A 27,923-nucleotide genomic window follows, 5' to 3' on the forward strand; every position below is an offset into this window, starting at 1 on the left:
CCCAAATACACTACACCCTCCCCCAAAAACCCATACACTACCCCCAAATACCCATACAATACACTACCCCCTAACTAGTAAATTGCCCCAGTTCCATTCCACATTGGATTTCATTGCAAACTTTTAGCAGGGTAGTTACGGTGGAGTGTTTGGGGCGGAAGCCAGATTTGAATTGGGTAGGGAAATTGGTCTTCGTATAGGAATCGCTTAATTGGGAGTGAACACGTTTCCATGACTTTGGATAGTATTTAGTTTGAGACAGTGTTTTTGTCCCCACTTTTGAAGATTGGAACAACTCTGGCAGTTTTCCAGGCCTTAGGGATATGGCCTGCAGACAGGATAGAGTTGATTAGGGAAGGAAGCGTTTTTTGCAATTGCTGGGGCACCAAGTTGTAAGAACTTAGATTGCAGTAAGTCAGGTCCACATTGACTGCTTAGTTTTAATTTGAGGAGCACTTGTGTAATCTCCTCTTCGGATACTGGGATAAATTGTGGGCAACGTTGAGAGAGGGTGGGGCTATAGAGGTACTCCCAGAATGAGGTTCATGTATGTAGTTCGGGTTGCTTTTCGCTAATAAATTAGAAGCACACCCAACAAAGCATTCATTGAATGCATTTGCAATGTCAGTGGGATTTGCCAGGCTAATTTCTTCCTTAATGATATTACATGGTTGTTGATGACTAGAAGGCTGGAATATATTGTTGATAACCTTCCAGAAGTTAGGTGGATTTGATTATTCTGATGAAGATTGTCAGAGTAATATTGTGTTTTTCGGTGTCTTGTTTGCCTTGTGCATATTCTACAGGCATCTGTAGGTACAGCAGGGCCCCGGGTATACAGCGGGTTCCGTTCCAGGAGCCCGCCGTATAGTGAAAATCGCCGGAAAGCAGATCCGGCGATTTTCAGTTCTGCGCATGCGCAAACCGGCATTTTCGCCGTTCTGCACATGCTCGAACTATGGTCTGTGTGCGCAAACTACAGTATGCGCATGCGCGCCGGGCGCAACCGCCCATTCTGCACATGCGCGACTTAGGATCCAACATGGCGGCTACCTTCTCGATGCCGCCGTATCGGCGGATCGCCGAGAAGCGGGGCCCTGCTGTATTAAGATCCTTAGTAGTGCAAGTTACTTTGTAGCTTTTCCACAATACATCCCTAAGATGGTAGAGCGCCATAAGCTCAGTTGGTGGGACCCCTGTACTCTAATTCTGCGTAGTGTAGCATGATCACAAAATTTAAGGACTTGGATTGGAAAGAGACGAGGGTTGGTAATTAAGTTGCAGCTGGTAAGATCAGCCAGAAACTGTTGTGGGTTAAAGTTCCTAAATGTTCTAGCGAGGAGAACTTTAGGGCTTGATTGGTGTTATCTGATTTTCCTTAAACAGTACACTATTGCATGGTCACAGAAAATGTCAGGTAGGATGCCAGAGGATTGGATTATGCTGGGACTAGAGGAGAGAATCCAGTCTCGCAAGGAGTGGGTATGAGATTTCACCTCCCCTTTCCTCTCCCCCAATCTCTCTCCCCCTTTATGTCATAATTTATAATCACATACCAACAGTACAGGCGGTGTGTTTCCCAGCCACCTGTAGATGGAGCTAATGCACTTAGTAGCACAGATCTGCTTTGACCATAGTGAGGGAACACTGGTTTATGTTACTGTATGAGATGCATACACAGTCATGTATCCTTGTGGCTAAATATTTAGCAAAAAGCACACATTTCCAGCAAACTTTTTTCCAGACCCTGAAATATTGTCAGAAAGAGAGGGTGTAAATAGGCCCTCTACAAAATTAGTCTCTCAATCCACTATAAGGCCTATGTCAGGGTCTGCAATCTCTGCCTTAAAAAGGCTTAGGCTAAGGCCCCGCTCCCAGAGTCAGCGCGCCCGCACTGCAGACAGGCGGGGCGCTAACATACACAGACCGCGATATGCGGTCTGTAGGGAGCGGGAGCCGGAGCGGGAGGTGGGCGGGAGTGGGAGGCTTGACAGGGAGGGGGGCGTGGCTTGAGCGGAGGGACCCGCTACTCTCTCCCCCTCCCTCCACAGCTCGGGTAAATAAAGCAACACACACACACACACACAGACAGAGGCAGGCACTCACGCACTCAGGCACACACATACACACAGGTACACACACACGCAGGCACTCATACACGCAGGCACTCATACACACACAAAGACAGAGGCAGGCACTCACGCACTCAGGCACACACATACACACAGACAGGCACACACACACGCAGGCACTCATACACACACACACACACAGACAGAGGCAGGCACTCACGCACTCAGGCACACACACAGACAGGCACGCACGCACTCAGACACACACACAGACAGGCACTCAGACACACACACATACACAGATAGGCACTCAGACACACACCTACACACACACAGACAGGCACTCACGCTGCTTTCTCTCCACACTCCTCCCCACTCCCCGATGCCTCTCCTCCTCCCGAAGCCTCCCCTCCCCATTGGCTCACAGCCACACCACGTGACGCGTCAACGCTAGGGATCACCATTCTCTTGTATCCCATAGCGGCTGACGCGCCACAGCGTGTAGTAAGCTGTGCAGCCAGGGGGGACTGGGACCGGCTCCTCAGGATTCCCCTGCTGGTGGGGAACTCGCGTGTGGCCGCCCGCGCCACCGAGCGCAGCGGGACCGAGGCCTTATCGAATCGCTTGTGAACTATGACGCGGTTTAAGCTGTAATTTCCAGCAACATTGGGAAAAATGTATGGCAAAAAATGACGATATACTGTATATATTTTTTTTCTCCCATGCATGGGCTATAAAGTTTGTCTTAGGTGTAGATTTATATCACTGGTTTATTTGAGCAACATTACTTTTTAGATGTACAGTAACACCCCTATCCCCCCTGGCAGCAGGAGATAGGGTGTACATGGGATTAGAGTGCCAGCTCCTTGGTCAATTACCTGTGATCTCAGGGTTCCCTCTGGCAGGTTCAGGCCTTGGCTGTAATGGAGGATAGTTGGTGGTTGGAAGGACAGGACAAGAAATAGGGCGCCAAGATCTTTTGCAACTCACAGGTATTTTATTGACAGGTACACACCAGCTCCAGGCTTGCACAGGATCAATTATTATCATATAGAGCAGAATACCTCATTAGACAGGTTCCCTGTATAATGCTCTCTTCAGGACAAGTGCCCTCAGTGCCCCTTCCCATTCGGGTAAGTACTTCTGGGTCAGTCTTTGCCTCTAGTCCACCACAAATCTTTTGGGCTTCTTAACTCCTAGCACACTGCATCCCAAAATACTGCTTCAGCCTGGATATTAGGCTGAGTCCCCACTGGCGCTGAGTGCGCTCATGCTTACAGCATGAGCGTCGGGTGTCCTACAACTTGCGCGCACGTGCGCGTAGGGGGGGACGCAATTGCGAACTATCTGAGCAAGCGGGAAAGTTTAAAAATGTTATTTACAAAAGCGCCGAGCGTGTGTGCCCATTGCGCATCGCGTGAGCTTGAACTTACATATATATAAATAAAGAATTAAGGCAGCAGATTGGTTGTCTGTCTTCACATGCCTTAATACACTTTTTATATCTTGGAAGTGAGTGCTGCCTCTTTCTTTGCCTGACGAAAGGAGGGTAAGATCTTTTGTTTATATATAAATACATATATACATACAAGTAACCGCGCCAAGCGCCACCCGCTCAGCGAGCTCAGCGCCAGCGGGGACTCAGCCTTAGGCCTCGGCCATGTTACCTGCTTGCGTGCTGATGCGCGCTGAGGCTCAGGGAAAGCGGGTGCTTTCCCTGGCCTTGCGGTTGCTTGTCCTGCGCGCCGTCAGGGGGCGGGCCAGTTACGTCACGGAGCTGATTCGCCCTCATTGGGCGAACCGCTCACGTGACCGGCCCTGCGCTCCGGCAAGCACTTGATTTTTAAAATTACCTAAGACCTTCGCTTCCGCGCGCTTGCAGAAGCGTAGGCGAGCCCCTACTAAAGCCGCTCTAATTGCGGCTGTAGGGGCTCAGTGGCAAGCATGAGCGAGCGTCAGGTAACATGGCCGAGGCCTTACTCAGGAAGGGCTAACTTCTATTCTCTTGGTCTTGACTGTAATTGTGTTTGTTGCTCTATTTTGATCTCAGGGTCTATGTACTGACACATACTGCAGTAGAGTTTTCTACCTCTGTTTACTCTCACAAGTGGTTTATTGTAGCCACCTGTTTTTTGATTGCAAAACACTATTTTGAGTGCATTGGCAATAAATATATTTGTGATCCAGAACTTGGTGCATGTTCATACCTAGGATCCATGCGTTTCATACTCGTTTTACTCCCCTATATTTGAAGTGGTAAATAAAAGTATGTTTTAATTTGTTTCATTCATCACCCACAAGATGTATTGAGTGCCCAATCTAGGTTTTTGTTCCCCGCTCGTTATCCATATATACCTACCTAGAGAGCACCTACATCCACTCCATTGACAGTTGCGGGGGTTCCCCTATACTAGTTTCCACTTGACTGTGCCTCCCAGGAAGTCTTCTCTTAGCAGTCCCTGGTCCTCACCCCCAAGGGGAGAAATGAACCTGCTCTTTCCTAGGTGAGGGAAAGACTCCTGCCTTTTGCAGAACCCACACCATAGCATACAGCAGGAGGGGACAAACTATCCCTCCCCCTCTCCTTGCAACTCCACAATCCCAGACTTGTGCCTGTAAAATTGCTACACTTTAGCAACTCAGGGGAGGTGATCTCACTAGTTAACTATTAACCCTAGCACTGCCTGCTCTTGCCGGGCTGGGGCTGGGGCTAATTAGTGAGGAGGCTATATAGATATATTCGTTCTTTCATTGTATTTTATTTTAAATAGGTATTTTGTTAATTAAAATGTCATCCAGTTGTTCTATATTGTGACAATCTTAGTTGTGTGTCACAAGCCCAGGTCAGGGGTGTCCCAAAAACATAGAAATACAGCCAAATACGCATCTTTTAATTTAAATAAAATAAGAAAAATTGGAAACATTATTTACATGATAAATGACAGTGACAACCAAATCCCAACAAAATCTGTAAAATGTTTATTCAATATAGGAGCAATTGTACGAGAGACCATGTCATAAATAATAAGAGTGTCGTAAACTTGGTGTTAGAATTACCTATTAATCTAGCTATTAATCTATCTATCTGTAACGGTGTTTCCCTCCTCCCCCCAATCGCAGATAGGGGCCATTACAGGGTGTGTGTGGTGCATACCTGCTAGTAACAAGAGGGCCGCGATGACTTTGCGACACAGGATCAGGCTTCTGGGGTCCATACCCCAGATAATACTTAGCAGTGCAGCGCCTCCATCTGCCGTAGGCTCCAGGGATATGGAGATGATCTCCCATGGTAGAAATTGTACTCTCCCCCAGTTAGATCACACACCAGGGCGGAGGTATATTGCAAACAGGAACAGTTTATTACTGCAGTCTTTGCAGTAATATACAGCTACGCAGCAGTCTTCTTCTTTACTCTTAGCTATCACTGGAGATGGTCCCTGGACTGTCACTACAGGCCAAGGGCACCCGCTGCCGTCCTAACTTCCCCATCTCCCTAGCGGAGGCAGAGGTGTCATCACACTCACTCCTCCCCGTAGTAAAGAGCACATGGGAAGGCCCCAATCTCAGGCTCCCAGACGTGTGACCTGCCTTCCCCAGAGGGAAGCAACAACCTCCAAATTTAGGGCGGTCCTGCCCTCAAGTACAGCCAGAAGACGGGCACCCCTTTGTCCCAGCTACAACAGGATGTGCCACCCTCTGCTGTCACTCAAGTGCAGTACCAAAGGTGAAGGAACGACTCCATACCAACTACTGGCAAGCCTGTAATACCAGGGTTTACTGCCAGCCCATTGGGTACAATAGTAGCCAGGGGATACCCCGCTACATTTCTATTAATCATTGCTATACTGTACATGCACTTAACCCCTTCACTGCTAGAGGGGCCAGCAGCACATCACTATACTGTACATGCACTTAACCCCTTCACTGCCAGAGAGGCCAGCAATACATTGTTATACTGGACATGCAACTTGATCGTTTAACCTGGTAGGGGATAAATGATATGATAGGGATACCCCGATCTATTTATTTATCACCTCCAACACTGTGTGTTTTCTCTACCACATTAGCAATCCTATCGTGTGTGGCACCTGGAAATATTATTTACAGCACAATGCCACTGTAGCAGTGTTAACCTTTTTTCTGCCGGTAGGGGCGCTGCAGTGCATTGCAAGCACACTCCGGCAGCGAAAGTGTTGACACCCCCCCCCCCCCCCCCTCCCCTCCCCTCCCCTCCCCTCTGACGGAACGTCTGAAATGTATTAGGCAGTGGGAAGTTTGCAAGTTTGTCCCAGTCGTCTCCCTGTAGCCTGATGACGTCACAGGACCAGGTGACCATTCTAGAGCCGCCGTCAGTGCAGTTGTTAGGTGGCAGTGCCGGAGAAGGGGGGAGCGGGATAATAATGGGGTTACCCCCGCGGGGAGTGCGTGTCTCCTCTGCACGTTATGTCTTTGTGTTAGTAGCAGCGCTGCACCACTGAGGGGCTTCGCCTCCTTCTCTAGGGATTAGGCCGGAGCCGCCAGCCATGGAGGAGAAGTACAGCAGCAATGTGATGAGCAGCGGCAGGCTGGGGCCTGTGGAAGTGCCGGACTCCAGGTGATGCGCATGCGTCGTCTCCCTCACACCTGGGCAGCTGCTGTGCTATACACGTCACCCCTTCACTGCCAGAGGGGCCCGCAGCACATCGCTATACTGTACATACATATCCCCTTCACTGCCAGAGGGGCCCGCAGCACATCGCTATACTGTACATACATATCCCCTTCACTGCCAGAGGGGCCCGCAGCACATCGCTATACTGTACATACATATCCCCTTCACTGCCAGAGGGGCCCGCAGCACATCGCTATACTGTACATACATATCCCCTTCACTGCCAGAGGGGCCCGCAGCACATCGCTATACTGTACATACATAAACCCTTCACTGCCAGAAGGGCCGGCAGCACATCGCTATACTGTACATACATATCCCCTTCACTGCCAGAGGGGCCCGCAGCACATCGCTATACTGTACATAACCCCTTCACTGCCAGAGGGGCCCGCAGCACATCGCTATACTGTACATACATAACCCATTCACTGCCAGAGGGGCCAGCAGCACATCGCTATACTGTACATACATATCCCCTTCACTGCCGGAGGGGCCCGCAGCACATCGCTATACTGTACATACATATCCCCTTCACTGCCAGAGGGGCCCGCAGCACATCGCTATACTGTACATACATAACCCCTTCACTGCCAGAGGGGCCAGCAGCACATTGCTATACTGTACATACATAACCCATTCACTGCCAGAGAGGCCCGCAGCACATCGCTATACTGTACATACATATCCCCTTCACTGCCAGAGGGGCCAGCAGCACATCGCTATACTGTACATACATATCCCCTTCACTGCCAGAGGGGCCAGCAGCACATCGCTATACTGTACATACATATCCCCTTCACTGCCAGAGGGGCCGGCAGCACATCGCTATACTGTACATACATATCCCCTTCACTGCCAGAGGGGCCAGCAACACATTGCTATACTGTACATACATAACCCCTTCACTGCCAGAGGGGCCCGCAGCACATCGCTATACTGTACATACATAACCCCTTCACTGCCAGAGGGGCCGGCAGCACATCGCTATACTGTACATACATATCCCCTTCACTGCCAGAGAGGCCAGCAATACATTGTTATACTGGACATGCAACTTGATCGTTTAACCTGGTAGGGGATAAATGATATGAGAGGGATACCCCGTTTCTATAGACTGAATGGGTTATATGATATATTGGGCTGTAAGATGCTGTTATAGGGGGATACTGACTGATATAAATTTACTGTATAAATTATATTGATTGGTGGTTCCATAGATTGAGCCGAGGTTGTACTACAGGTACATTTTATGTGGGTACTCATCTCTCCTATAGACTGGAGAGGATACATTGTGTGAGATGGTGTTCTACAACCATATTCGCTATAAACTAAAATGCATCAGTCATATTAGATATGTATAGTAGACTGTAAGATGCAATTATCGAGGTATATTGATTGATGGGGGGACAAATTACGGGTGATTCCATGGACTGAGCAGCTGTTACGCTATACATACATTTACATTAACTGATACTGAATGGTCCAATAGATCAGGGTTCTCCAACTTGCTGACCAAATGTGGCTTAAGCAACTAGTTTGAAATGAGCAGGACCAAAGTGCGTTTTTTCACATTGGAATTCACCTGCAGGTTAAGGTAATGGAAATCAGGGATGGGATTTGCCCGCGTACCTAAAAGTTTGTCCCTAGCGCCTGTGTTGAGCCACAGAGCGGTGAGTCACCACGCGGCATAAAAGTCGGATCTGGAGCGCTGTGACTGCCACGGCGGTGACTTACAGGTCAGACAGAACTACACTGCTCAGTGTGAAGTGCTGGGGGGAGAAGAAGGGAGATCAGAAGCATGCGAGGGGAGAGCTATTTTCCTGCCCCCTGCTCTCAATCAGTGTCATGGGGACGGATTTCAGTGTGCTGCTTTCTCTAAGTACAGTATGCTATGTGTGTGTCAGTCTGTGTCACAGATGCACACTGACACAAACACTCACATACAGTCTGTACGTGCATGTGACACACACACACACACACACACACACACACACACACACACACACACACACCTAAATGTTTTCTGATCTGGCCCCTTTGGAGAGCTGGTTGAAGAGCTTTGCTGTAGATTCAGTGGATATAATAACTTGTAGGGTGATAGAACATCCTGGTAACTATAGCGTCTGCCTATATATGAGAAACTCTTTTACTGATTACTGATTACTGAATGATCTGAGAGACTGATGGGGAATAAATGAGATGGTGATACTATGCACTGTAAACTATAGCATACCTATTCCTGTACAGTACAGGTGAAAAGGAGACCGTTCTACCCATAGCTGTCTCCTTTCCACCCCTTTCACCTCTACTGCTCTCTTGTCTTATACCTTTTTCCCTCACTGCCCTTTACCTGTGGAACGCCCTCACACTCTGTATACGCCAAGCAACATCGCTCCCCACCTTTTAAGATAAACCTTAAAACTCGCCTCTTAAATGAAGCATTTCATTAGCCTCGACTCATGGCTACTGTCCCACACCCACAGTCACTCCTACCAATGACTGCCATCTACTGCACTTACTCCCATATCTGCTGTCTCTGTAAGGTCTCCGGGGCAGGGATTTCCTTTTCTATTGTCTTATTTCTTGCACATATTGTACTAAAATTTGCTGTACTGTATTGTCTCTTGTAAAGCACTAAGTAGAGCTGTGGCACTACATAAAGATATACATATAGCGTTGCTATGTGATACTATAGACTGAGGGGATACATGGTATACTGTATGCAGATTATTTAAGATTCCATTCAGTATAAAATTCATACGTTTTTACATAAGATATGAGATGTTAAGATACATTGAATGTAGGGTTATTGACTGATACTACAGACTAATTGTGCAAGTGGTCTGTGGGGAATTGTATAGACCACTGGGAAAATGATATTGTTATATGTATGATTGTTATCCCATAGACTGTAATGGGGTTAATGATTTTATAAGGTCAGTCCATAGACTTCACTGGAGATAAGTGGTATACATAAGCAGGTGACACCATAGACTTTTATTAGGGGTCATTAATTCCCATAACTAGTTTCTTCATAGCCAGGGTTACTCCATGAACAATGTTTTGAGACCACAGCCCTAAAATTCCACTGATTTTTTTCTTTTCATTCAATCTTGACCGCAATGGAATTTTTTTTGTCCCATCCCAAAATTCACATCTCTTCAGTATCTAGAAATGCTTAAATCTGGGTCAAAGTGGTGAGCTTTATATGGCTACAAATCCAGTGCCCCTTGCTATGCCATTTCGCTGACAATAGATGGGTGCTTCTCATTTTAGCTCTGCTCTTATTTATTTACAGAACGTTTTACCAGGAAGTAATTAATTGAGCGTTACCTCACGTTTTCAAGTATGTCCTGTAGGAGGGTCTGACGCGGCCTGGGGTGCCATTGTCTGCTCTTCTAGCAGTGACAATGTTGCACCTCAAGAACCTGCAGGAGGAGGTCTTTCTGCATTAACGACATGTCCTATTTAGGGACGTTAACTAACTACTGCACACGATATTTAAAGCATCTGATTTTACCAATAGCCCTATAAGGTCACACACTGGGACATTGTTAAAGAGCTTCTTGTTGCCCTTTTGTGGAAAAACGTCATTGCAAGGAACATTTTTTTTTTCCTTTTCACTCATCAGTAGTTAAACCTTTTACTGTTAAAGTATATACTGTAAACAAACATCTCGTAATCCAAATAAATGCATGGTTTGTTTTTTTGTATGTAAGTAAATTCCACACTAATCTGCTGATATTTTTCTTTCCTCTTTCTTGTAGGCTGACCCGATACATTGTGCTGTTGTGCTGCACAAAGTTCTTAAAGGCTGTAGGAATCTTTGAGTCGTACGATCTATTAAAAGTAGTCCACATTGTACAGTTTATCTTTATATTAAAACTAGGGTAAGTGTGGTTCATTTAATTTGCGTATGAATTGATAATGTGACATTGCCAGGTAATTGAGTGAGTTAAAAGGGCCTTCCAAATGAGCTCCATGTTGGCGTACAGTGAAAACGCTGTCGCACCTTCTCTGCTGCTTTTAATGCTTTGTTTCATAATAAGAGCACTGTAGAACAAGTATGGAAAATAACAGGCACTAATCTGCAATTAGAAATTGATTTAGTAACCTTTTGGTTTAGGAATTCATGTTCAAGTCCACACTAGGGACTTTTATTTATTAGTCCATACTTTCTAGGTTTTACAGTACAATGTAGGCCTGACAGCCCAGCACCAAGTGTGTCAGACCGAAGGCTCAGAACTACTTGCAGACAAACACTGCAGTGATCAGGGCTGAGTTACAAAGCGGGTTTGCAGGAAATTCCCAATGGTGGACCTTTTGCTAGTTGACAAGTTGGCATTAAATGTCTGTTGTAAAAGAAATTGGGGAACTGCGACTTATAGGTTGTCAAGCATGTGTTAAAACGCCAACATCCATCATCCCTTGTTAGTGATTACCCCCTGTTAGAGGCAGATCTGGAGTTATTGCGGGCTCCAGCTTTTGTGTTTGAGGGCATCCGACTTGATACAGTATTTGTGCTTTATCTTCTGATATCCCAGTGTTTCCTGTATTATTTTTTTTCTATGTTTAAGAAAATATTGAGATAAAATAATGGCTGTACTCCCCAAAAAGCTGCGTTCCCATGTGTTTTTCTTCATAAAATGGTACAAAATACATTTATTAATGTCCCTGAGTTGGTGGCACTGTAGCTTTTTAGCTCCATTGCTATACATCAAACAAAAATATATATGTTAGGAGCACTCCAATAAATAGAATAAAGATGAAACCACTTATCTGGCCCCTTGCAGAAGGATTTACCCGAACACCTTCCTACTTTTTCTTTATGTTCTTCCCAATTACCAATTAGATTGTAAGCTCTTTGGGGCAGGGACTCCTTTTCGTAAATGTTACTTTTATGTGTGAAGCACTTCTTCCCATTAAGTGTTTTTATATAATTTGTTATATGATTGTCACGTGCATTACTGCTGTGAAGCGCTATGTACATTAATGGTGCTATATAAATAAAGACATACATACATCTGTCTGGGGTGCCAGTGGATAGACCAGGAATATCTGTCCGATCCAAGAAATCCGTGCACTCGGCAATTATACAAAATATAAATGTATTCCATCGAATACTACAAAATTAAGATCTGTGACATTTTAAGCCTACATGGCTCCTTGTCAAACATACAAAAATTGCATACACCATATTGTTGCTTTGAACCTTAAGCATATTACAGTGTGTATGTGCACATTAAAATAATGTTTAGATTTCTGGGAACAAGACACATGATCTAATTGTGGTCACAGGGGCTTTTAGTAAAGCCTGAACAGCTGACTTTCAATCATCGCTACGAAAAAATTATCCTTCAGTAATCTTCCATAACCCACCGCACAATGACATCTCCTTGCATTAGAGCACAGATCTGCCATGAGCACAGCTGGGTTGCTTCGTTAATTGTATTCTCCAGGGTTGAGGAAAACAGATGGAGTAATCTCGCATATCAACATACAGTAGATTTACAATAACATGATGGCACCCATCCCCAGGGGTTTTCAACTCCAGTCCTCAAGAGCTACCCAAACATCGGGAGCTTAAGGATATCCCCGCTTCAGCACAAATGGCTTAATCAGTGGCTCACTCGTTGATTGTGCATCTGTACTGAAGTAGGGATATCCTGAAACCTGGAGTTGGCTACCCCTGCCCTACCCTTTTTTTATTTTATTACTCCGATTTAGTCAGTGGTTTTCTACCCCTCAAATTATTGGAAAAAGAAACACATTAATGTACTGTATCAGCTGTATGTCTACATTATAGATACATTCATTCATCATCATTGGGTTATTCCTAGTTGAACAGAATCAACAACTGAACTGCCCCGGGTACTTGCTAAGGTGCAATGCTAGTTACAGAAAGAGCTTTGAAAAGGGGTGAAACAAAGTATTCACTTGTCCACAAATAGAATCTTGACACCTGCAAATAAAACGCAGTATGATATTTGAGGGCTGTAAAAGGTTTGGGTAACCTGTATAGGACACAAGTATTTGTGGGTTGTTTTTTTGCTTTTAAATGCGATTCAAACACACAGAATCCCTGCAAGCTCTAACCCCAACACCCACCACATCATATCATATATATTTTTGTCCCAAGGAGTGCTATTGGGTGTGACCAAATGTATGCAACAAAATCAATGAGAATTTTCCCAGATACTTTACTGTTAGGGCCTGCATAGTGGTCATGCCGTGGCTGCAGGCTAATAACGCTTTGGCCAAAGAGCTTAACTAATTACCCTTACTTATGGGAAGACATACAGTTAAGTATTTACTATGTATATTTTTGTCTCATTTGATATAGCATTGGGAATTTGTGTCTTTTGTTGTATAAATGTGACTCCAGCTTTAGAAACAATGTAAGGTCGTTATTCAACGTGCCGAAAAGCCACTTCCCGGGGCGAGCGTATTGAGCACGGACACACAAGGGTCTTCCCTGTATTGCAAAAAAAGTTTGACTTGTAAAAAAAAAAAAAAAAAGACTGCTGTTTTAATGTTTATTATGCTGAATAATTACAGTATGGTCACTTGTAATTAATTTTTAGTAGCTGTATGCCAAAAAATAGTTGTTAAAACAGTACTATTTTCTGAAAATAAATGTTAAACTAGGTTTCTTTTTAATGGTTGATTCCGTTGCAATGACGAGCAACTCGTGGTTACAAAATAGTGCATATGGTAAATACAGTTATATATTTTTTCTGAGCCGACAATGTTAACACTCCACTGAATCTGTGCCCTTTTGGCAAGATGGTGATACAGTACAATAATGACTATCTTTTGAAGCACTGCTATGGCAAAAGAAGAGATTAAATTCTGTTAAAACTACCTTGTAGAGAACCTGCTTAAAGTGCAGTTTCTCATAAGACCTGAATGTACCAACAGCAGGGAGCTGCTTAGGAGTCAAATCGGGGTGATTTTATAAGTGTTTATAATTATATTTTGAAAGTTAGTTTGTAAACATGATAAGCTGATGTTTGGAAGAGGGCCAACTTCTTAGTGCTTTTCCATTTGTGATATCGCTGTGTTGCAGAGGACAACACACACACACACACACACACACACACACACACACACACACACTTTCCTCGTGCTGTCTGGTCTTTTGACATAGATGTGTAGCTTAATAGTTGAGGATAAATTGTCAGATGCATTGTTGGCATACCAACTGAGCAAAGAAAACTCTGTTTAAAAAAAATAAATAAAAAACAACCACAATAACATTAAGGTGCAGTTCCCCCTGCATGTGGGGTTGAAGATGTCTATCCTCTGTTATGACTTGCTGTAAGTAGGAATTAGTTGTTACTCCAGTTGCGGTAGTGCAGAGTAAATTAGTAAATCATTATTGGTTTTATTCCTGAAGAAATTAGCCCAAAACCAGAATTAAAATCGATGATGAGCCTCTTTCACTTTGTGACCTCTTTGGACTTCTGAGAGGCTCAGGGTTAGACGGCTTCTCTAAGACTCGCCATTATCTGGGGTAACTGCTTACAGGCCATGTTTTCTAAGTCGTGCTTATCCATGGGGTATCTAATGGCTGGAAGGTGCTATGTTGTTCAGCACAACTTGGGAAAATATGGTCCTAAATATTTGCTTTACGATCATACCTTTTTTTTGCTCATGAAAGTCAATTACATTAAAGCTGCAGTTCAGTCTTTTTAGATTAAATTTTTTTTACATTTATTTTTTTACATCAATAGTTTTATGTGTGCAATCTCTAATTACCTAAAGAACTGTATAGCTGCAGGTCAATTCGTTCTCCATGTATTGATAGGTCGAAATTTGGTGACATAATTAGTGAAGGGATCTGTTTATATTCTGCTTGTCTGTCAGTGGAAGCTCATGAATATTCATGAGCACTCCTGCACGGACATGTGCAGAGGGAGGGCGGGGCTGACAAAGGGGTGTGCCAGGGCGTTTGACAAGACATGAAGGGGCAGTGCCTTAGCAAATGGCTGTTAAAATAGAATACAAGAAAATTGGTCTTTAAAAGTTGTTTTTTTTAAAACAGAAAATGCTAAAAGTATTTTTTCTTACTACAGAACTGATTTATTAAAAAAACACACATGCAGGATATTGACTGAACTGCAGCTTTAAGTTGTTTACAAAATATAGGGTTTTTATAAGCGAAATGAGATGGCCATGTTTAAGTCACCAGCACCACAAGTTGGCTAAAGACTTTTTGATGTGCATAAGATTTGAAAAGTCTTGATTTATGCCACACAAATGTACAAACACAGGAACTAAGCAGCTCAATTAAACTTATCAACTCACTCTCAACAGGTCTGCATTTTTCACGGTTTTGTTTCAAAAGCCATTTTCTTCTGCGAAGACAGTTACAAGGCGCCAGGTGAGTTTAGCTCCACACTTCACAGTTTTGACATTTGGGGACTTAAATGGAGGTTTTTATAACAAACTATTTACTAGTCACTCAGCAGCTGATAACGTTTTGGAAATGAAAAGGGAAATTAATTAAAAGAATAAACAGCAACCTCTCTTGTACTAGGCTTTGTAGAAAGGTTTCTAGAGTTAGAAGTTACATGTTACAAACAGCACACTTAATGTAAGCGCTGGAACATGTCTTTACAATATACTGTAGTTTGGGTCTTTTAATTAATTACAGTGCAAATATTTAACAACAACAAAATTGGTCCAGCACGATATCTATGCGCAGAATGTGGAATATAATTTTTTTCTAATATTGGTATTAGCCTTTGAATGGGCTGCATCTGTTGGATCATTCTGTATTAGATCCCTTTTTCTCAACTAGGGATGCTGTGTAAACTGACATCTTTAGTTTGGCATTTGTAGTTTTCAAACGCAACTTTCTAACGTGTCTATCTTTTCAGTGGATCAGTATTGTGAAACATGCTCTGGCTGGCTGCATTATCTCACTTCTGTGGTTTTTTGGCCTCACTCTCTGTGGGCCGCTAAGGTAATTGCCATTCTTTAGAAGTCTATTTTTCAATGTTTTTTTCTTTTTTGCTGTCTCACTTTGTATTCAAAGTCATGTGTAATCCTGTTCTGTCACTCTTTGAATGCCCGGACTCTGGATAAAACATGCTAACGGTATCAGATTACGGGAATTGGTTCTTGGAAAAGGAAACTATATTGCTTTTATCTTGGGTTTTTTTTTTTTTTTAAATCTTCCTTTATTCTGCAAGCTTTGATATCGCCGACCCAGTGGTATCGCACGCAAAGCACCTTTGAGTTCGGCAGTATCGCAACTGACAGAATAAGGGCCATAGTATCTCCATTGTTTTCTTTAGTACATGGGTGCATAAAATCACTGCATGTGTCTCCATCGCTCTTAAATGAAGTGGTCACCGTAGAGTAGTTTTGCCTTGGTCTTCACTGGGAACCCACTTTATAAATCGTAAATGTGAGTTGGCCATAATGGTCAACAAGTGTGGGGAACAGTGTGTCTCAGGGACTCTCCTCTTTTCATAGGGAACAATGTGTCTCAGGGACTCTCCTCTTGTCATAGGGAACAATGTGTCTCGGGGACTCTCCTCTTGTCATAGGGAACAATGTGTCTCGGGGACTCTCCTCTTGTCATAGCGACTTTCTCACTGACTCGCCAAATATGGCTTTATCAGTTGTTTACCAATTATTTGTCTCAATCATGAGAGGTGTGCTACCCTTTTAAATAACGCATTTCTACACTAGAGAAACCATTATGAGCAGACTGAAGATTGGAACGCATTACCCAAGTGCCTTGGGCAGTCCTGCTTTAGGGGTCGGGGCAGTCCTGCTTTAGGGGTCGGGGCAGTCCTGATTTAGGGGTCGGGGCAGTCCTGCTTTAGGGGTCGGGGCAGATTGAGAATAACTTTTTTTTTTTTTTTCTGAAGTATACATAATTGTAGTGATTGTGCTTTTTAGCAATTTTAACATGTAAGGTGCTTGGAAGTTTTTAATCATCCCTGAAAATACCCTGGGTTTATAGTGATGCTTTAAATTGCTCTTATTGTTTATCTATATCTCTTTATATCTATATCAAGTGGCAAATAGACATGGGGTGGGCAACTCTATTCCTCAAGGGCCACCAACAGGTCTGGTTTTTAGAGATATCCCTGCTTCAGCACAAGTGGCTCAATCACTGATTGAACCACCTGTGCTGAAGCAGGAATATCCTGAGAACTTGGCCTGTTGGTGGTTGTTGAGGACTGGAGTTGCCCACTGCTGCATTAGACCATTTGAGGTACTGTATTTCATCCTTTGTTGATAAAGATATGTCTGTTTTCCAGAACCTTGCTGCTATTTGAACATAGCGATATTGTTGTAGTCTCTTTGCTTACTGTGCTCTTTACTGGTTCTGGGGGAGGACCATCAAAGGTAATTTCTGTTTTAAAATAATACGTACAAATATATCTACACATAACTTAGTAAAAAGTGTACTTGCATTGAAGTGTCAGGCTTGTATATTAAGAGTAGATACATCATATTGTATTTTTTTATGTTTATCCATGACATGGAGATTTTTATTTTGTAGCCCTAACACTTCCAAATATGAGCCGGTGTATATATTAAATTGGCACTTTGCTAGTGTTCGTACCAGCTGAGGTATCTCTTAACAAAATATCTTACTAAACATTGTTCATCATGTCTAGGGATGATGATGATGGCCTGACAGGTGGGTGCTAGATTAAATGTGTAAGCACAAATACCTGCATGTATAGGGTATTTGTATGATGGATATAGAACTAAGACTAAACTTTAATACATCATGAATTAAATACACTCAAACTTTTAAAATCAATTAAAATTAACACATGAAGGTAACTGATGAGTATATGCAGCTGATACAGGCGCTGCTAATGATGGATGTATATAATCCTGTTGTCTAGCTTCAAAGCAATAGACCAGACTAAAGCCTGTGACTAATGTTACTGTAATAGCGTAGTGAGCTATGTATGGTCAATATAGTTAATGAGTATAAGTCAGCTTTATTCAGCTGACAGTATCAAATGTCAGGTTTGTACAGGGGTGTTGATGAGATCGCCTGTATGTAAAATACTGGGCAGGGGAATCTAAATCTCCTGGCAATATGAGCCCTTTGCAGAGATATTAAGGGTGTCTGGTGGAAGCTATTCACAGCCGGTTCTATTAATTGGAGAACCTGCCTATAGCTTAATGGTCCACTAGTATCTCAAAAAGAATTATTAATAGCAGTCTGGTCGCTACTTTCTTTCTGTTAGTATACTGTAGTGCAATGGTTTTGGAAACACTTACAAACTAGAGTCTTCTAAGCAGAGATTAAGTTGCCAATTAGTATCTGGCTTAATTGAAGTAAACACTTGACAATTGTTTTCTCAATTCTCTGATTTGAAAGCTCACAAAGGCTAACTAGAACTGATATTGCAGTCTTGGCTGCCCAGAGAGATCTCTGTTAACTTGGGTATGAATATAATATTGTAGATAGTTGATCCAATAGATCTGATTGTAGAAGACCCTATTAGAGATACATAGTTGATGTAACGGTATGAATCAGACCGCCTGTATGGTGCAATAGTAGGCAGTTGATTAAAAACCCATTGAGCCAGGGGAATTAGAAACAGCAGAGCTTAAGGCCCCGATCAGACAGGATGCTACGTGACGTGCGCGCGCACATTCGGCACTCTCTTGGTTTGTTCTGTGTGAAATTAAGCCAGATACTAATACTTTAATAATTTTAAAAAAAATTGGCTGGCAGAATACACGTGACACGGCTGCCGCTTGAAATTACAACTTCAGTTGTCTCCTTCAAGTGCAGCTGCGTCAACACTGCACTGCGCCGCCTGGAGTCGTTTCCAATTTGAAAACTTCCACTGAACAAACCAAGGGTGCCAAATGTGCGCGCGCACGTCACGTAGCGTCCTGTCTGATAGGGGCCTTATCTCTGCTGTTTAAAAACCCATTGAGTCAGGGGAATTAGAATCAACTGCCTACTATTGCACAATACAGGCGGTCTGATTCATACCCTTACATTAACTATGTATCTCTAATAGGGTCTTCTACAATCAGATCTATTGGATCAACTATCTACAATATTATATTCATACCCAAGTCAACAGAGATCTCTCTGGGCAGCCAAGACTGCAATATCAGTTCTAGTTAGCCTTTGTGAGCTTGACACCCTCTACAATTCAATTTGTCGTTTTGTTCTCCAATGCAACTACAACACACATCACTGCGAAATGCTCAAAGAACTAGATTGGTCATCACTAGAGTCTAGGCGCAAAGTTCACCTTTCCTGTCTCACCCTCAAATACTTTCTGGGCAAGCTACCCAGCTACCTGAACAAGCTACTCACCCCTACCACATGCAGCACCTATCACCTGAGATCAGACTCCAAAAGACTATTCATGGTCCCAAGGCTCAACAAAGTATCCGGACGTTCCTCCTTCTCCTTCCGTGCACCCCAAAACTGAAACAACCTACCAGAGACTCTCATATCCACCACCAGCTTAAGTTCTTTCAAATCTAAGGCTGTCTCACATTTTAATCTGGTCTGTAACTGTTTCATACGCTCATAATATATATTTTCTTTAACTGTGCACGCAATGTCTTGTATATAATGTATACCTTGTTCATTTATGTAACTGTACTTGTAACCATGTATTATTTGTTTTACTCTGTGCCCAGGACATACTTGAAAACGAGAGGTAACTCTCAATGTATTACTTCCTGGTAAAATATTTTATAAATAAATAAATCAGAGAATTGAGAAAACAATTGTCACGTGTTTACTTCAATTAAGCCAGATACTAATTGGCAACTTAATCTCTGCTTAGAAGATTAGTTTGTAAGTGTTTCCAAAACAATTGCACTACCGTATACTAACAGAAAGTAGCAACCAGACTGCTATTAATAATTCTTTTTGAGATACTAGTGGACCATTAAGCTATAGGCAGGTTCTCCAATTAATAGAACCGGCTGTGAATAGCTTCCACCAGACACCCTTAATATCTCTGCAAAGGGCTCATATTGCCAGGAGATTTAGATTCCCCTGCCCAGTATTTTACATACAGGCGATCTGATCAACACCCCTGTACAAACCTGACATTTGATACTGTCAGCTGAATAAAGCTGACTTATACTCATTAACTATATTGACCATACATCGCTCACTAAGCTATTACAGTAACATTAGTCACAGGCTTTAGTCTGGTCTATTGCTTTGAAGCTAGACAACAGGATTATATACATCCATCATTAGCAGCGCCTGTATCAGCCGCATATACTCATCAGTTACCTGCATGTGTTAATTTTAATTGATTTTAAAAGTTTGAGTGTATTTATTTCATGATGTATTAAAGTTTAGTCTTAGTTCTATATCCATCATACGAATACCCTATACATTCAGGTATTTGTGCTTACACATTTAATCTAGCACCCACCTGTCAGGCCATCACCATCCCTAGATATGATGAACAATGTTTAGTAAGATATTTTGTTGAGATAGCTCAGCTGGTACGAACACTAGCAAAGTGTCAATTTAATATATACACCAGCTCATACTTCTGATTTCTTAGGAGTGCACCAATCACAAGGATATCTCTTCTTCTCCCTCTCTCTATATATACAGCAAGCTTCCTAGGAAGCGAATATCCTTAAGTAGCACCCTACAGGTAGAGCAAGTTTTTTTTTTTTCTGTATTTTTGGCCCTAATACTTCCTTTTTGTTTTGGAGAACTCGCAACCCTCTCCAACTTGTATGTAAGACTTTGGCCACTGCGTGTTAATTACCACCTGTCCAGTCTCTCTATAGACCTAAAGAAACCCACCGCTCACCCTAATGTGTGGATATGGCCTTGTAGGTGCACCTAAGGGATAGGTAGAACAAAAAGGAGTTACCAGAGGGGATAGAGTCCCTTAATCCGTGCACTACTACTTAGAGGTCGAGATAATCATTATGGTTCTAAAGATGAATGGGTCATATTCCCAGAGGTATACACAATCATTGCAGCGATTAGTGGGTCATATTCACAGAGGTATACACCATCATTGCAGTGAATAGTGGGTCATATTCCCAGAAGTATACACAATCATTGCAGCGATTAGTGGGTCATGTTCCCAGAGGTATACACAATCATTGCAGCGATTAGTGGGTCATATTCCCAGAGGTATACACCATCATTGCAGCGATTAGTGGGTCATATTCCCAGAGGTATACACCATCATTGCAGCGATTAGTGGGTCATATTCCCAGAGGTATACACCATCATTGCAGCGATTAGTGGGTCATATTCCCAGAGGTATACACAATCATTGCAGCGATTAGTGGGTCATATTCACAGAAGTATACACAATCATTGCAGCGATTAGTGGGTCATATTCCCAGAAGTATACACAATCGTGGCAGTATAAGTGACGTGATGCGTAAAATACTGGTGAATCCGAGGGAAAGTTGTGATGCTGTGTGGTCAGTGAGTGAAATAAAATGTAACTTTTAGTCAACTGCTCATAATAGAATGACTTGGACTTTTGGTACATAATCTATAAGAATAAATAAGCGATTCAAAATGTTTAGTCCATCCGTTGGGCAGCACCCCACTGTCTGTATGAGAGGAGAAAGGTGGAAACTAAAGTGGTGTGTTCGTTATGACAGAGACTGCTGCAGAATAAGCCACTTGGAGCCCTTTTGGGTTAAAGGCAATGTAAAATCCGTATGCAACCAGGTATCTCTGGAGTATTGGAGCATCTCTTAGGACAGAGAGCTGCTGCAAAAAAATATAATGCCCACTAAGGCCGTGCCTATAGTGCCGTCGTTGGCGATGGCGGGTGACGTCACCCGTCGCCACCGGCGAAAGTTATGTTTCGGCGGGGTCGCGGGATTACGGCAATTTTGATTTGTTCAAGGGCCGTCACGTGACGCGACGGCCCTTGAAAAATCAAATTTTGCCGGCTTCAGGTTTTCGCGACGGCGGCTGCACTATAAGCGCACGCGGCGGCAATGTATTTATTTTCGGGCGACGTCGCCGGCACTATAAACGCGGCCTTATTGTGGGTATCTTTTAGGAGTATTTAATAAGTTAAGCAATAAGCCACGATAGCTGCGTTATGGAATGACACTGTGCTAATTTCCCTGACCAGGATTCTCTGTGTCTTTACTGCCTACAAACTTTAATATACTGTACCACACTCCAATACTGCGGAGATACCTTGTTGTTTATTTAATTGACGTTGCCATTAGCCCAACAGTGCTCTCTGTGAATATGACTAATCACTGCCATGGTTGTGTATACCAGGGGTGGCCAACTCCAGTCTTCAGGGGCCACCAACAGGTCAGGTTTTCAGGATATCCCTGCTTCAGCACAGGTGGCTGTCATGAGCCACCTGTGCTGAAGCAGGGATATCCTGAAAACCTGACCTGTTGGTGGCCCTTGAGGACTGGTGTTGGCCACCCCTGGTGTATACCTCTGGGAATATGACCATTAATCCCTATAACCTTAGTGATTATCTTGACCTCTAAACAGTTGTGCACTGATTAAGTGACTATCTTTTCCCCTGTCCAGTCTACAGTAGCCTGATTTTTTTTTTTTTTATGTTCTTCATGTCTTTTTGAGCAAAGTCCCTGTGGGCCAATTTAGCATCTTAAACTGCATTTTAGTCTGTGACACAGAATTTAAGGTGACAAATCCAGTTCTAACTTATTCTTTGTCTTCCCACAGACTAGAGGTGCTGCTTTTTTCATCATTGCTGTAATCTGCTTGTTACTTTTTGACAATGACGATATGATGGCCAAAATTGCTGAGCACCGTATCCTTGACAGAGTTGTTAAACCCTTGCTTGTATGTTTAGGAAAAGACAACCGTGCAGGGCTGTGCGATTTAATACGTTTGTCTGCAGTTAATGGAAGTTAATCGGTTTAATTAAAATGAAAATAATTAAGAACTTAGTCCAACGTCAGTGTGTCAGTGTGTCAGTGTGTCAGTGTGTCAGTGTGTCAGTGTGTCAGTGTGTCAGTGTGTCAGTGTGTCAGTGTGCGTGTCCTCTATTAGGTGCATCTCATTATTTGGAATGTGTCTCCATAATATAAGCCTTTTTTTAAAATTGGCATACACCCTTTTTTTTTAATAACTTTTTATATTTTCTGTAAAATAAATCTTGCTTTTAATTTGTTTACTTTTTCGAAGCGTTTTTTTTTTTCTTTTGATCATTTTAATCCTGTATTTTAATTGGACAGATTTTACTTTCCTGTGTTAGTATATAATCCCAAAAAATGTCTGCTGTTTTTGTTCTAACAAAACTGAGAGGTTTTGCTGCCTAAAGATGTAGCGAGTAACATTGTTTTTCTAACTAAGAATATCAGACTTTCCAAAGCATTCATTGGCCATGTATGTTGGCACAGAATTTCACAACATGTCACACCAGGCTTCATCTGTATTTTATTAATTGCTTGCGATATGACTTACAGCAAGCTAAAAAAAAAAAAAAAAAAGAAGGGCCGCATAACTCCTTTGAAGACTAATTTCCTGTTCAGTTTGACTATCCTATTTGTCATTTTGTTCCCTAACTCTCCGATTAGCTGAAGGACATCATGACAGCGCTCTCACCCACTTCCTTTACACAGCATTCTCCCTATTAGGAGTTGCAGACCATAAGGTAAGAGATTCACTCTGCAAAACAATATAGAAATAGGGGAGGGAAGGATGTTGCAAAATCTGTGTGTTCGTGCATTTTACCCCAAGTCTCCTTATTTCTTCCCCCTTTTATACAACTACTGTGTGTTCTTAACATTTCATCAGTTCTCCATTACGGTTCATACTTTCTTGAACTACCTGTGTGTCGTGCATTTTATTATTATTATTATTACCGAAGGGGTTGTAACAGTACAATAATTGTTTAACCCTTTCAGCAGCAACAGCTAAAGTAGTAGTGCAGCTATCCACCATGCATAGAGGGCAAAGTCTGTCTATGCTGATGACACTAAATTGTGTAAGGTAGTAAAATCGGAGCAGAAGGACTTCAATAAACTGGAAACTTGTAAATGGCAGATGAGGTTTCACACAGATAAATGTAAGGTAATGCTTTTGGGAAGCAAGAATAAATAGGCAGCTTACAAATTGAATGTGACTACAGTAAATTAGGTGAGTCCTTGATGGGGAAGGATTTAGGAGTGCTTGTAGACAGCAGGCTTCACAATAGTGCCCAATGTCATGCAGTAGCTGCAAAGGCAAATAAGATCTTATCTTATATTAAACGGGGAATGGAAGGGAAGAAAGCATAATTATGCTACTGTATAAATCATTAGTAAGACCACACCTTGAAAATGGAGTACAATGTTGTGTTTCATTCCATAAAAAAATGAAAATGAAATGAGGAAAGGCTAGACAATTGAATGTGTTTATATTAGAAAAGAGGCATCAAAGAGAGGATATAAAAACTATTTACAAATATATTCTGGGTTAATACAATGTTAAAAGAACTATTCATCTCAAGGGGTAATTCCTTAAGGTTGGCGGAAAGGCGATTTCACCAGCAACAAAGTAAAGGGTTCTTTACAGTAAGGGAAATTAAAATGTGGAATTCATTACCTATGAATACTGTGGTGGCAGATACAATGGATATCTTTAAAAAACAAAAAAAAATCAGGAAAGATGTTGTTTCAGGGAGAAATCTGTCCCCTTAAAAAGACATTATTGGATAATGTTTCACTGTTTTTTTGTTTACCTTTCTCTGGATCAATAAACTGTAAATGCAAATAGAGTACATTTAACATAGGTTGAACTCTATGGACATGTGTATTTTTTTCAACCTCATCTACCGTGTAACTGATAATTTCATAGAGATGGCTCAGACTTTTTTTATTAATTAAAAAAACAGGTATAATATACTTAGCGTGCATGTATATCCATAGATATGTGTTCCTTAGCCATCTAAACGAATATTTGTAACTACTAAATATGTAAAAAATTTGTAAGAACATGCAAGATCTCCATTTGTGCATCACATTACCCCACACTGGCCATATATAGCACCAGGCTGAACCAGTCTAGTTTGTTTTTTTATTAACTAGTGTGCCAAAAGGGGATGGATCCTGATGAAAGGCATACAGTATTTAAAACGTTTATGGTGTCCTGTCTGTATACAAGGGTTACGTGCACTGTTTTGATCTTTAGATTTGTGTGTAACATTTGTTTTAATTAACATGTCCTTGAATTAGCACTGTTTTTATTGATAGTTTGACATTACAGTATAATGGGTTGTCTATTAATCAAAGTGCATCTGTTTTCTTGTTGGTTTCAGGGAGGAGTACTGTTGCTTGTGTTGGCTTTATGTTTCAATGTTGGTTTTCACACAGCTTCCAGAAAGCTCTCTTTAGATATCGGTGGAGCCAAGCGTCTTCAGGCTTTGTCTCACCTTGTCTCTGTCATAATACTGTGCCCATGGGTCATCGTCCTCACTGCAACTACCGAGGTAATGGGCATATCTGTCTGTACAAGTAGCTTTTGTATCCAGGACATTTTGTAAAAGCATGACTTCATGCTATGTTCTATTTAGATGTAATCTAGACCATTCTTTAATACGCTGTTATAGAAAATATTACATTAGGCTAATTTCAAAAGAAAATAAACAGGCCGTCTACATTGCTTTACCGAATTTGGGTGTGCGCTTTGATACCGTGAAATGTAATTAGTGTAAAAGCAAGGGGAAACGTTTGCACTCGGGCTTCATAGAGCGTTAGTTATGCTGCTTTGCGATTGATCCAGGCATTGTCGAGAGCTAGAGATGGTTTGAAACTGCAACTTTATGTCCTGTGTTTCATACTCCAGCAATGACGTGATTTGGCATGAGACCCATACAATTAGATCCAGGCCCAAATGTGTCCTAGTCAAGAAAAATCCTTATCTGCTCAGCTTCAGGAGCCTAAAGCTAATCTTGTGGTTGGTAAAATTGAAAGTATTTTGGTGTATTGAATCTCGTTCTGAATCCCTGTTTATTTAAGTAACGGTTGTTAAAGCTAGATGTGCTTACATTTGTAAACTGCTATAAATGTTACTAAATCATTAATCATCCAATTCTTTTGTCTTAAAAAAAAAAATCATGAATTTTTTGTGTGGCCATTTGGGGTCATTTGTAGAAAATCACCATGGTGATGCAAGTATTGGTCAGACAGGTGCAGCGGCCGTTATTCGAACACTTCACGCGGTGTATACATCGGAATACCCAAGTCATGGCGCGTGATCTCTTCCAACCTTCCTGCCTTAAGACGCGAGTGCGGCGAGTGCAGAAAATGGCATTTTAGTGTTCTGGTTTTTAAACACCTGAAATTGACACAGTAGCACAGTACTGTACACATTACAATTCATTCATTTCATTGCAACCAAACAAACAGAATCCATGAAATTAAAGCAAAGCAATCGCGATGAGCGCAGGTGCCTTGGGCGATTGGCCGCATTCATGCTGCGTGGAGTACAGCAGAGCATACGACATCGGCGCCGTGATTTGTTCGAATAACGGCCGCTTCAGCTGTACAAGTGAGGGGAAAAAAATGGACTAGCAATATAAAATCCACCCATGATTTCAGTAAAACGTCACCTGAAGACTAATCTCGGATATGATCATTTGACTGTCTTGACTTGCCGTAAAAACAGCTAATTGAGAGTAATAACATGCAGGAGTATTTAACTAATAAATGCAGGTTGGCTCATTTGCCCTCTGCTGCAAAGTAATGCCATCTGTTTCCATGCTTTAGAAGTTGCACACCGTAGCCTCTGAGATATATTTCGTGTCTCTGTGCCTGCTGACGCATGGCCTTTAAAGTGTGATCATCTCCTGTGCTCCTTTCAGAGTAAAGTCGAGTCCTGGTCCTCTCTCATCATGCCTTTCACCACTGTCATTTTTGCCGTCATGGTCCTGGATTTTTACGTGGAGTCCATATGTTCAGTCAAAATGGAACCCTCAAAGTGCGCTCGTTACGGCTCCTTCCTCATTTTCATTAGCGCTCTCCTGCTTGGAAATTTTTGGACGCATCCAATTACCGACCAGCTTCGAGCCATGAATAAACCAGCACATCAGCAGAGCACAGAGCATGTGCTTTCTGGAGGGGTTGTAGTAAGCGCCGTCTTTTTCATCTTGTGTGAGTATTTCTACTATGCACATGTAATCGGTGTGTTAAAGCATTTGTTTGTAATGAAATTTGAAAACCATACCCTTCTTTTTAATTTTTTTTTTTTTTTTTAACGTAGCGTAGTAGGTTTCTTCAGCATTTTAGTTAACATGTATGTTTGCATATACAAATTGACATTTCGAGTATAAATGTATAATCCTGATTATCATCTTTGCTTGCTGTAAAGAGAGGTAATTGAGTAATAACTCGCAGGAGCATTTAACCAATAAATGCAGGTAGGCTCATTTGCCTTCTGATAAGCTTTTTCAGGATCATGGAAATGAGTCTTTTACAACAAACTTGTGCCATCTGCTTCCATGTTTTAGATGTTGCACATAGCCTCTTATAATTGCCTATATTGAATATTTCATGTGATGTCCTTGGACCTACTGATTTATATGTCCTACCGCCCTTGTGTTTTATTATGTTTTTCTGACTTGTTTCTTTGGTGGTTATATTTCACCCCTTCACTGTTAACACCACCAGTGCGACTGCATTGGCTCTGAAGGTTTTTTTATTGGATTGTAGTGATGTAACTGGAGAGACACTTCAGCTGAATATGATGCATTCTATTTTCTAAGGCTACGCTTATAGTGCCGGCGACATCAGGCTGCGGTCGCTGGAAAAATCAAATTGAGATTACTTCCAGCAATCACGACCAAGCCGTCGCTCCGCGCTTACTATAAGCACGCGCGACGGTGGCAATGCATTTGTTTAGACGCAACGTCGCCGAAACTATAAGCGCAGCCTTACACAGGAGTGGGAAAATCCAGCCTTTTGCTGAAGCAGGGATACCTTTAAAACCTGATCTGTTGATGGCCCTTGAGGACTGGAGTTGCCCAGCCCTGTTCTAACACAATAGCACCCCCGGTATCTAGCTGGGGAAATAATTCACCTTTTTGAACTAAGCAAAATATGGGCGAAGGTATTTTTCTTATTCTTTCATAGAACATATATTACACATCCCAGAGTAAGAAAACAAAAGTGGTCAGTGTTCAAAATGTCCACACTATTTCCCAGATGCAGCATTAAAACACGAGTGGTGGTGCTGTTTTACCACTTGACTGCCG

The 27,923-nt window shown here is 42.3% G+C and overlaps 1 protein-coding gene across 1 annotated transcript in view; it reads left to right on the forward strand.

The window, feature by feature from the left end:
• The first annotated feature begins 6,368 nt into the window (after positions 1-6,368).
• Positions 6,369-27,923, forward strand: part of SLC30A5 (solute carrier family 30 member 5) — a 31,697-nt gene continuing 10,142 nt past the window's right edge. Inside the window, exons 1-9 of the mRNA XM_075590530.1 lie at positions 6,369-6,666; positions 10,491-10,613; positions 15,043-15,109; positions 15,609-15,694; positions 17,007-17,094; positions 22,412-22,499; positions 23,269-23,345; positions 24,990-25,160; positions 26,535-26,823. Coding sequence (XP_075446645.1) covers positions 6,596-6,666; positions 10,491-10,613; positions 15,043-15,109; positions 15,609-15,694; positions 17,007-17,094; positions 22,412-22,499; positions 23,269-23,345; positions 24,990-25,160; positions 26,535-26,823 — 1,060 coding nt within the window. The 5' untranslated portion in view covers positions 6,369-6,595. The remainder of the gene's footprint in view (positions 6,667-10,490; positions 10,614-15,042; positions 15,110-15,608; positions 15,695-17,006; positions 17,095-22,411; positions 22,500-23,268; positions 23,346-24,989; positions 25,161-26,534; positions 26,824-27,923) is intronic.

The sequence above is a fragment of the Ascaphus truei genome, chromosome 1 (assembly GCF_040206685.1).
Source record: "Ascaphus truei isolate aAscTru1 chromosome 1, aAscTru1.hap1, whole genome shotgun sequence".
Taxonomy (NCBI): Eukaryota; Metazoa; Chordata; class Amphibia; order Anura; family Ascaphidae; genus Ascaphus; species Ascaphus truei.